At 42.5% G+C, this 12,501-nt stretch overlaps 1 protein-coding gene across 1 annotated transcript in view; it reads left to right on the top strand.

Annotated features, from left to right (window-relative positions):
* The window catches only part of LOC124606918 (neprilysin-4-like), a 734,039-nt gene that overhangs the window by 509,161 nt on the left and 212,377 nt on the right, over nucleotides 1–12,501 (top strand). The window contains exon 4 of the mRNA XM_047139027.1: nucleotides 10,648–10,731. Coding sequence (XP_046994983.1) covers nucleotides 10,648–10,731 — 84 coding nt within the window. The remainder of the gene's footprint in view (nucleotides 1–10,647; nucleotides 10,732–12,501) is intronic.

The raw sequence follows: 12,501 nt of genomic DNA, 5'->3' as shown, positions 1-12,501 counted from the left end.
ACAACCGTTACTGTTCACAATATGCATAAATGACCTTGTGGATAACATCAGAAGTTCACTAAGGCTTTTTGCGGATGATGCTGTGGTTTATCGAGAGGTTGTAACAATGGAAAATTGTAATGAAATGTAGGAGGATCTGCAGCGAATTGACGCATGATGCAGGGAATGGCAATTGAATCTGAATGTAGACGAGTGTAATGTGCTGCGAATACATATAAAGATAGACCCTTATCATTTAGCTACAATACAGTAGTTCAGCAACTGGAAGTAGTTAATTCTATAAATTATCTGGGAGTACGCATTAGGAGTGATTTAAAATGGAATGACCATATGAAGTTGATCGTGGGTGAAGCAGATGCCAGACTGAGATTCGTTGGAAGAATCCTAAGGAAATGCAGTCCGAAAACAAAGGAAGTAGGTTACAGTACACTTGTTCGCCCACTGCTTGAATACTGCTCACCAGTGTGGGATCCGTACCAGATAGGGTTGATGGAAGAGATAGAGAAGATCCAACGGAGAGCAGCGAGCTTCATTACAGAATCATTTAGTAATCGCGAAAGTGTTACGGAGATTACTGATAAACTCCAGTGGAAGACTGTACCAGCCCGGTATTCACCTAGTTGGATGTGGAAAACCGCCTAAAAACCAAACTTGGGCATCATCATTTGTTGGAGGTCGTGGTTGACATTTCACATGTGGCTGAACACTTCCTGTTTCCTTAAATAACGTAACTATCCGGCGAACGGTCCGGACACTTGGACGATGTCGTCCAGGATACCGAGCAGCATACATAGCACACGCCCCTTGGGCATTTTGATCACAATACCCACACATCAACACGATATCGACCTTTTATGCAGTTGGTAAACGGTCCATTTTAACACGGGTAATCGCCGGCCGAGATGGCCGAGCGGTTCTAGGCGCTACAGTCTGGAACCGCGCGACCGCTACGGTCGCAGGTTCGAATCCTGCCTCGGGCATGGGTGTGTGTGATGTCCTTAGGTTAGTTAAGTTTACGTAGTTCTACGTTCTAGGGGACTGATGACCTCAGAAGTTAAGTCCCATAGTGCTCAGAGCCATTTGAACCATTAACACGGGTAATGTATCACGAAGCAAATACCGTCCGCACTGGCGGAATGTCACGTGATACCACGTACTTATACGTTTGTGACTGTTACAGCGCCGTCTATCAGAAAGCGAAAAAAGTGGTCCAACTAAAACATTCATATTTCTTTACGTACTACACAAATATGTAATGAAAAATGGGGGTTCCTATTTAAAAAAAGGGAGTTGATATCCGTTTGAGCTATGGCAGCGCCATCTAGCGGGCCAACCGTAGCGCCATCTGGTTTCCCCCTTCAAGTCAGGGAAGTTGCGTTCTTTGTAGTTTTTTCGTTTGACGCTTATTTCGTGAGATATTTGGCCCGGTCAGTGGACCACTCTGTATAGGCGTTAGAGTGTCGGAACTTGAGATCGGTATCATGGCACCGCACAAGGTCAGCTCACAGCTCTTCATTCGCCATCTTGATGTACACAGTAGAACTGAGGATTGGAAAACGATTTGCAAGAACATCTTGCGGCATGACACGCATTTCTTCCCGTACGAACCTTTTAGTTGTTACGCCTTAGGTCGTCCATTATCCAAAGGAAAAGTTAGTTTAATCGTGGATTGGCGATTGGAAAATGCCATGGCGGTCGATGAATTCGGACATGGAGACATGCCGCTACGCGGAGGTAAACAAACGCGCGCTAGCTCGCAAGTAGGCGAGGCGCAGTCAAGGCGCGCTCACTTCACCACTGCCGAAGGCAGACTGAATCATTTCGGCTATCCGTGCACACACTCTGGACAAACCCAAACCTCTGTACGTTACAATGTCTACATCCTTATGCAAGAATCCACTTAGTAATGTTGGCAAGCATAAGGTGATGAACATAATGAGCTGTGGCATTAGGATGTGGACAACTTGATATACTGAGGTTTCAGTCGGTGTAGCGAGTGTGCATGGATAGCCGAAGTGGTTAAGTCTGGGTTCCAGTCCCAGCCAACACAAATTCTCATAATGTCACTAATAGCTAGTACATCTATACCGAATATAGCTGATATCAAAGAATTCACAGCCAGGGAATATACTCGCATATCGAATTATTTTGTACAGCTGTGGATCGTCAAACAAGGTCTGTTCTTTCAGACATGTCTTTGGATAAATCGTGGGATAACGGTGGTAGAGAAAGGGCTATCAAAACCCGCAGAGGCAATATATAACGAACACAATGAGCGGATCTGCCAAATAACAGAGAATATATTTACCAACGACATTTGCTGAAGCTTGTCTTTGTAATTCATTGAGAGTACACCAGCGTGAACAAAGAATGGGCGAGAAATTCTTTTCCATTGGTGCAGCAGTATTTTTATACTTTGCGTTATCGAAGGCAAATTGTAAAAGGTAATATTTTAAAAAGTAAATTCATCCTTTACAATACTATAATAGCAAAAGTAGCATAACACAACTTCAAAAATTCTTTCGTTTCAACATGAAAAACTATAATATAATTTTCCAGTCTTTTAATAGCACCTAGGAACTAAGAAACTGGAAATTGTGTGTTTCGATGGAGCTAACGATCTATGCAAAATTTCACAAAACTTTTATCGTAAGCTGTAGTTCCCTATGGTCATTTGTTGATTGAAATCTCAGGGAACATGTACCTTTTGAAAAAGTAGTGTGACATTGGTAACTTCCCTATGCATTTAATAATACGTAGTTTCAGCTAGAGAAAGGTACAAATGGGAGTCACCTGAGTACAGTTTACAACTGTTAGTTCTCAAATCTCCACCTTTACAAACAAATTACACTGTCGCATCGGCTGTAATAAGCATCGTATGACATAGACAAAAGCTGAGAAAGAGCGTCTGTACGTCGATGAGTTTAGAATGACTGATGCTACTGAATTACACAATCAACTATCTAGCTGAATGTTTGTAATTCACCGGAATCCTGCTTCTCAACGTGGAATAAATGTTTACGGCGACCGTCGAACGGTCTGCTCTCGGCAAGCCAGACATCGAACTTTCAATATCGCTTCAGCAGAAACTATCATTTACCACAGCATATTATACATTCCTACAGTCCAGCTTCGGTATATACGTACCGGTTGTAATTATTTCATTTCATGTTATTGCATTTCATTGATTTCATCTGCGTTGATTTCACTCATTTCATTTCAGTGAAATTAATGTGTATGAACTCTGTATGCAGGGTGAGTCACCTAACGTTACCGCTGGATATATTTCGTAAACCACATCAAATACTGACGAACCGACTCCACAGACCGAACGTGAGGAGAAGGGCTAGTGTAACTGGTTAATACAAACCATACAAAAATGCATGGAAGTATGTTTTTTAACACAAACCTACGTTTTTTAAATGGAACCACGTTAGTTTTGTTAGCACGTCTGAACATATAAACAAATACGTAATCAGTGCCGTTTGTTGCATTGTAAAATGTTAATTACATCCGGAGATATTGTAACCTAAAGTTGACGCTTGAAACCTCCGACGTTCAGTTGCGTGTTGTAACAAACACGGGCCACGGTCGGCGAGCTGCAACATACATCGCGTTTCTACAGAATGATCTCCCAACTTTGCTCGAAAATGTCCCACTGGAAACGCGTCGACGTATGTGGTATCAGCATGATGGTGCACCTGCACATTCCACAATTAACACTAGGCTGACCCTTGACAGGATGTTCGACGGCCGTTTCATAGGACATGGAGGACGCATAAATTGGCCAGACCGTTCTCCTGATCTTACACCTCTGGACTTCTTTCTGTGGGGTACGTTAAAGGAGAATGTGTACCGTGATGTGCCTACAACCCCAGAGGATATGAAACAACGTATTGTGGCAGCCTGCGGCGACATTACACCAGATGTACTGCGGCGTGTACGACATTCAGTACGCCTGAGATTGCAATTGTGTGCTGCAAATGATGGCCACCACATTGAACATCTATTGGCCTGACATGTCGGGACACACTCTATTCCACTCCGTAATTGAAAAACGTAAACCACCTGTGTACGTGTACCTCACCCCTCATGGTAATGAACATGTGCGTCAGTGAAAAAGATCAATAAAAAGGTGTTAGCATGTGGACGTAATGTGCTGTTCCAGTCTCTTCTGTACCTAAGGTCCATCACCGTTCCCTTTGGATCCCTACGTAATTCGGTGCTCTCCGATACACACGATCGAACAGCGGAGGAATGGTACTCAAGCGTCAACTTTAGGTTACAATATCTCCGGATGTAATTAACATTTTACAATGCAACAAACGGCACTGATTACGTATTTGTTTATATGTTCAGATGTGCTAACAAAACTAACGGGGTTCCATTTAAAAAAACGTAGCTTTGTGTTAAAAAACATACTTCCATGCATTTTTGTATGGTTTGTATTAACCAATTACACTAGCCCTTCTCCTCACGTTCGGTCTGTGGAATCGATTCGTCAGTATTTGATGTGGTTTACGAAATATATCCAGCGGTAATGTTAGGTGACTTACCCTGTGTAATTGTGCTCATTCGTATACTTCACTTTTACATTCGTTAATCAACTGCAACACAACATTTGACAAAGGATAGTTCTTAGAATTTACTTAACGTAAGTCCACGGCTCGTGGTCTTGCGTTCTCGCTTCCCGCGCACGGGGTCCCGGGTTCGATTCTCGGCGGGGTCAGGGATTTTCTCTGCCTCAAGATGACTTGGTGTTGTGTGTCTTTCACCATCATTTCATCCTCATTCACTCGCAAGTCGCCGTAGTGGCGATAAAGAACTTGTGGAGCGGCGGCCGAACCGCCTCGTTAGGGGTCTCCCGGCCACCAATGCCATACGTTCATTATTCTTATTACTTAACGTAACACACCTGCAGAAAAGAGGACCGCATAAATTACAGTTCAACGCAGTACAGATCTTCAGCTAGCCTCGGGTACCTGTAAATACTAATACTACTGCTAGACGATTCTGTACCGGTGTGAAAAAAGCTCCAGGGACTGCACAGCGCTTGAGAAATCCAGTTCCTCTTTACATTTTCTACAGACTGCATGTAGCCCAGAGGTTTTGACGAACCAGATAAAACTAAAGCCGCCACTTCTCATATGAGCTTCCATTCATTCATGTTTTCATACATAATACCGCCAGTATTGTGAAAAGCTTCGTAACAGTGTGATTTTTAGCTCTGCATAAAGCCCACTGGTTTCGTGGGGCTCGATACAGCTGCAGCCGTATGTCACATCATTTCCCGCTTGTTCATTCTTTTCATACGCAGTACCCCCAATCCAAACATGCTATTATCATGATTAACTCAATGTTAGTCTCGCTGTCGATATTCCGCTATCGACGCTTTACGATAGTTTCATTTTTAACTCATCAAAAAAGTAATCTGATGCAAGTGAAATAACGTTTTTTAAACTAACTTATGCACATGAATATTTACAGAAGAAAAATGTGTCTGAACGAATCCACTAGTGTACATTTTTTCCTTTATTGCAGTTTCGCTCTTTCGTCCGGCTGCGTGATGGTGGACTGGCAGTGGTACAATTGCCGCTCTGCGATCAAGAGCATTTATAAATAAATGTATAGCTTAAAAATTTTAAGAAGATAAAATATTCACTTGTTTTAATTATTGAAAAGTGTGGCTTTGTATTGAAGATCTTAAAAACTGTCTTTTTTTCTGAACCCAAAGACCGTTGGTAGTGTATATATATATATGACTAACTACTCTCATGTTCAGAGAAAATAGAGCACCTTGCACGATTAGAGATAGGACGTTCGTATTCAGAGAGCATGTACGATAGTATGTTCTGCAAAAATGATTAGCATTTCAGTGACCCCGGTTGAGAATGTGTCCTGTTGTCTAGTAGGCAAAGGGTCCGCCATGTGCGCTGGTCACTTGTTCCATGCGTGATGCCATCGACGCCTAAAAGGCGCGAATGGCTTCCTGTCGTATAGCCATCCATGCTACATTCACCTGACTCCAAAGTGCATCTGTGATGGTTGGCAGTGGTTCACTGGGACGGTTCAAATGGCTCTAAGCACTATGGGACTTAATATCTGTGGTCATCAGTCCCCCATACTTAGAACTACTTAAACCCAACTAACCTAAGGACATCACAAACATCCATGCCCGAGAAAGGATTCGAACCTGCGACCGGAGCAGCAGCGCGGTTCCGGACTGAAGCACCTAGAACCGCTCAGCCACAGCGGCCGGCCCCTGGAACGGAATATAATAAAACAGTACATAAGTGATGTAGTTACAGAACAAATTTTTCGCTCCGAAGCGGAATGTGTGCTGATGTAAAACATTCTGACAGATTACAATTTTGTGTCAGACGGACACACTCTCGGTACCTTCGACCTTCGCGGGCACGTGCTCTACCAAATAAGCCGGACCGGGACTAGAATTCGGGACCTTTGCCTTTGCGCGGGCAAGCCCTCTACCAACTGAGCTACCCGAGCAAAACTCGGTAACCGTTTGGAAGATAGATGACGATGTTCCGGTGTAAGTAAAGCAGTGAGGGCACGTCGTGATTCGTGCCCGGGTAGCTCAGTTGGTAGAGCAGATTCCCGTGGCAGACAGAGGTCCCGAGTTCAAACGTGGATCTGACAAACAGTCTTAATCTGCCAGGAGGTTTCAGGTGATAGCTCGTTCTGCAGCATGCCTAGTTACTATATGCAGTACAGAGAAGTCCCGTATCAACTGCTCCTAACCCTCATTAGCATGCCGGCCGCTGTGGCCGAGCGGTTCTAGGTGCTTCAGTCCGGAACCGCGCCGCTGCTACGGTCGCAGGTTCGAATCCTGCCTCGGGCTTGGATGTTTGTGCTGTCCTTAGGTTAGTTAGGTTTAAGTAGTTCTAAGTCTAGGGAACTGATGACCTCAGATGTTAAGTCCCATAGTGCTCAGAGCCATTTGAAGCATTTGAACCTCATTAGCATCCCTGTCTGATCTAATATCAATAATAACAGAGTCAAAATTAAAATAATGCTCAATAAACCACTGTTACAGCGAAATGCTTCAAGATTAATTAGGTTTTAATACAATCCATTATGGAGTCGAGGTAGCAGTTGTCGTTATACTGGTTATCACTGACAGCATTCAACCGCGATTCTTATACATATATTTTAACAACGCGTTTCAAGAGACAAGCTCTCATCATCAGGTTGTAAAGTCTATGTCATGAAATTAAACGGACTAAAAAGACAAAATACCATCACAAATAGTTGGGAAGTCCATAGAGTAAAGCAGAATTAAAAGTATATTGGACTGTGGGTCCTCGTCTTACACTGAAGTTGTTGACACAAGTCGATGGACGTCCCACAGCTACCAAGTATGCTGTCGCACTGTGCCGGCTCGGGAGCTGTTGTGGACTGACGTGCCTAGGTGTTGTGGCGTGGTTACAGCCGTGTGCTTGACGGTAACGCTATGCTATTGGGCGCCTTATTTCCTTATTGCATGGGTCTGCCATCGTTAGCCTCTAGCAACTCCGTCAGTGACATGCTACAAGTTTAAAGTCGCATACCTACCCTAAAATAATTCTAAAAACCCGCTAAAAAATCTCATTTCTTTAAAATTATCTTGTGCATTGAGAATATTGCTTTGTTTCTTTTCATGGATAGCTGTCTCGAATTCCTCTACTAAATCAAGTTTCCTCCCTTTCTTTTCTACATGCAATATTTCTACGTTGTCTTCTATGCTATTAAGGAGATGGCCTGTTTCATATATATGGTTCGCAACAACTGATTTGTCATAATTTCCTAACCTGAACGCATCTTTATGTTCTTTATACCGGATCGCGAATGATCTTCCTGTCTGCCCTATATATTTTGCATCACAAGTTCTGCACTGAATCTTATAAACTCCCGATCTTTCAAACTTATTTCTCTTCTCGCCAATATCGTGCTTAAGGCTATACCTCACTAGGTTATTAGTCTGAAAAGCTGTTTTGACATCGTATGGCTTAAAAATATTTTCTATCTTTTGTGAGACTGTTCCGTAGTATGGCATCGTGATAATTTTCTCTTTCTCTCCATCGGGTTTTTTTCTTTTTGCGCTTATTACTTTTCCGTAACAGTTTTTTAACCATATCTATTCTGTAACCGTTATTCATCGCTATTCTCTTAACGGTATTACTTTCAGTCTCCCTATCTTTTTCGCTCATAGGTATATTGACTGCCCTATGCACGAGACTACGGAAAGCAGCTTCTTTATGAGCCTGCGGATGGCATGAATCATTCGGGATCACGGCATCAGTCGTAGTTTGTTTTCTATAAACGGAGAACGCATGTTTGTTGCCCTGCTTTTTTATATTCAGGTCCAGGAACTGTAAACAATTGTCAGTGTCATACTCCACAGTAAATTCTATTTTATGAAGTGCGTCGTTGAACTTTTTTACTATTTCCTCAATGTCCTCATGGGAACCATCGACAAGTAACAGAGTGTCGTCAACATAACGTTTGTAATAAACAATTTTACCCATAATGTTATCGTCAGAATTTAAAACTTTATCTTCAAGGTCGTTGATAAAAATGTCCGCCATAGTTCCTGAAATGCTGGACCCCATGGCTAACCCATCGTCCTGAATATAAAATTTGTTATTAAACGAAAAATAATTAAAACTTGTAATCAGCTGTAGGAGTTCAATAAATTCAATTGTCTCTTGCGTTGAAATTTTGCCGTATTTAAGGAAATTTCTCTCAATGATTTCTATAGTTTCGTTAACCGGAACACTGGAGTATAAGTTCTTAACATCCAACGAAACCAAACGGGAAGTGTCAGTGACGCGTATCTTTAATTTCACCTATCATGGTCATACTACCACGCACCAAATAGTTGTTTTTATACACGTAAGTCTTTTTCAGAAATTAAGGCTAACGATGGCAGACCAATGTAATAAGGAAATAAGGCGCCCAATAGCATAGCGTTACCGTCAAGCGCACGGCTGTAACCACGCCACAACACCTAGGCACTTCAGTCCACAACAGCTCCCGAGCCGGCGCAGTGCAACAGCATACTTGGTAGCTATGGGACGGCCATCGACTTGTGTCAACAACTTCAATGTAAGACGAGGACCCACAGTCCAATATACTTTTAATTCTGTTTTACTCTATGGACTTCCCAACTATTTGTGGTGGTATTTTGCCTTTTAGTCCGTTTAATTTCATGACATAGACTTTACAACCTGATGATGAGAGCATTGTCTCTTGAAACGCGTTGTTAAAATATGTGTATAAGAATCGCGGTTTAATTAGGTTTTATGTACAACTACAAATGAGATGGTACAGTGTCGCGAATGGGTCGCTGATGTGAGTAGAAATGTATAAGATGAACTTGTAGGAAAGCAACCTAACGTCAGCCAGGGCGCTGGGAAGCAGGAGAGGCTGCGTCTTTGTGGCAAGGGACGCTGGAGCTACGAGACTAGCTACGACAAAATGTTCCGGAAGGAAGACAAGACACGGGAGGCGCGCGTGAACGCGGGGGATTGCATCGGACGAGCCTATATAACCTGGGCCGTTGGTGCTGCTGGAAGAGTCCTTCGGCAGTTGCCTCAGACGCTGGACCTGAGTTACTCTGCCCTCGGGACTTAGTTTCTCGTGGAACTTAGCTGCACAGGGTACATGCAGGATTGCTCAACTTACATTCAATGTGTTGGTGCCTCTTAGGATTCGACAGTGCTCTTATCCTACCTCGTGTTCCATCTCAGTTATTTCATCAAAAGTATACGTCCTTTATGCCACCGAATTCCCTTATCTGCAAAGAATTTCCAGCTTATATTCGAGCACCAGGATGTCGAGTTGGACGAGCTACCTCATGATTGGATTTAGCGTCCAGCTCCCATCCTGATCCGCTCGCAGGAAAGTACAGACGCGACAAAAGGAATTTATTTTCTTTCTTGCTCATTTTAGTTAATACTTCTCAGCTTCAGTCGTTTCAGTACAACATGTCCGTCACTTACAAGCATCAGATTACATCTGTCTCTTTCTAAAACACATTTTCAGCAAAATGGCCAAAGATCCATTAATCTGTACAAAGATACTGTCTGACGTTAATATGGATGGTTACAGATAAAAACAACTTAATCCGTAATTTAGGATTTTATTTTGTTAATATAGTATACATTATTTAAATTGTTAATGATTGTGCAGTTAGTAATGACAATAGTAAGATAATTAATATATTTGATAATTTTTGAATTACAATATCTGAAAGAAAAACAGTTTTCTTCACTAGTACACAAACAAGCAACACCCCAGCATACGTATGAACGCAAATAAAAGTGAAAAATTATAAAGAGATTTTATGTATGTACCGTGTTGTATATTAGAAAGTGAAAGATTATCACCGAGCAGTTCCTTTGTACCTAGAAACAAGCTGATGGTTTCTGGTTGTGTAATAACGTGTGTAAGTGAATCCTTCTCTCTCTCTCTCTCTCTCTCTCTCTCTCTCCGTTAGTGTGTGTGTGTGTTTGTGTGTGTAAATGTCTTCACTACGTCAATACGCCACATAGCTACGGTGCTATAACAAATGAACGGCATGCCACCGCGATTCTCCACCACGTGTTCACGATTCCTCCTGAGGATTGTTGTTTTCCTCTGCCACAGATTCCAAGTCGGGCGAGAAGATGGCGCTGATGTTGCGGCGCCCCGAGGCCCGCACCTGCGTCTCCGAGGCGTGCGCCAAGTCCGGTGAGTGCCGCGGCGCGCCGCCACCGCCGCCTGCCTGCCGGCTCGTCACTTCCGGCGGGGATTCCCCGGCCGCACGCACGGCAGTCCAAGTCTCGCGCAGAGTTCAAACTTCCTCCGACTGGTCTCTGTGTGTGTGTGTGTGTGTGTGTGTGTGTGTGTGTGTGTGTGTAGAGGGGGGTGGGGGCGGGGGAGTCAGAAACTAGTTCTCTTCCTCCAAGTTCTGAGACCCAGACACCTCAGCGGTTATGTTCCTCGACGTTCTCCTGACTCGGCACAAAATCAGATTGCCAGCACCGCCATAAAATGTCAGTCCGCATGTCTAACGTGCTCACTGCTTCATCGTCCGTTTCACTTGAGGTCATTCAGAGATTTCCATTCTAACGGGTGTCGTTTAAAGAACATAAATTTTGAAATGCCCGCCATTTCTCTTCTAACAAGTTGGCAGCACTGAACATTGTACGATTCACTTCTGTTTTTTTTTTGCACGTTGTAAAGGAACAGTCTTTTGTCACTGTGAAAACTTATTACAAGTGTGGTGAATGTTGCACTATTCACAAACTTCCCGGAATGTTTGGCCAAGGCAACGAACTGAATAAATCCACTGAGATGAGACTGGCTGCTAAATCTGAGAAGACCGGTTCGGTTGTGGACATTAAGCGTTCGGAACATCCTCGTGTTTAGGGTTGTCAGGAACAAAAATTGGAAAGCCCGACTCGAAGACATATTTAGTCGGACATATTGTCCTAAATGCCAGATTACTTATTTTAAATAGAAATAGTCAATTGGTCGTTTGTTAATAACCAGTCACGGTCAGTCCCTTGCGAGATCAACATTAAATGTGCCTGAACTAAAACAAATCATTAGACAGCCTTATATTTTGGCAATTATATCAGAAACTAAGTGCTCAGTCTTCTTAATTGCTCGCTCTTCTGCCTAAGATAATTTTGCGTCAAAAACAACTAAACTTTCTTCAGTAAATAAAATAAACAGTTATCTATTCTTCTGGAAAGAATAGCGAAAAGATATTCAAAACATCTCGACATTTCAATTAGACTCATAAACAAATAACAATAATATGTGGTTAATCATTAACATTATTCATCTGAATCCACTTCATCAAGGGCCTAATTTTCCTAGTAAATCATTTTCTTATTAAAGAGTACTTCCCTTCCACGCTGGCATTATGGCTTCGAATTGCAAGGTAATGTCCTGCCTGTTTCAAGGACTCCGAATAATATCTTCGTCATACTGTGATTTGAAATAAGCTGCCCACGTTTCAAGTGCCAAAAGCTTTCTGAAGGCAAGTCTCTTTTTTTTGCATATATTTTATGAAATTTTGCCACTGAGCAAGGGATCAACTGCCATCCAACTTTATGTTTCCTCTTGACAAAACATCTAGGAGCACATTCAACAAATCTATCAATCAATGAAAATCTGAATAAGTGCTTACAGAAGGGCCAGAGGTGGACCAACACATTATTGACTTGCTCGATTTGTGAAGCTGTTTCTCTTCAATAAAGCATCCTTTTTTTCAGATTATAATCATTTGTTTGTCTGCACACGGACATAACATCTATCGAGTTCCGTCTCATTTGGATAATTCCTTCGAGATGTGTCTCTTTTTTTTCCTTTTGTCTTAGAGTGTACAATTGTAAGTTTTGTTCACGTTTCCTTTAAATTCTTCCACCTAATTTTGATGTGTCTCTGATAATCACCTTAAAATACCGAGACGCTACATCCTTTCGGCTTACTAATAACTGAAGGGCATAT

Source organism: Schistocerca americana, chromosome 3, assembly GCF_021461395.2.
Source record: "Schistocerca americana isolate TAMUIC-IGC-003095 chromosome 3, iqSchAmer2.1, whole genome shotgun sequence".
Lineage (NCBI taxonomy): Eukaryota > Metazoa > Arthropoda > Insecta > Orthoptera > Acrididae > Schistocerca > Schistocerca americana.
Note: the sequence above shows the minus strand (reverse complement) of the source record. Positions and strands in the feature narration are given on the sequence as shown.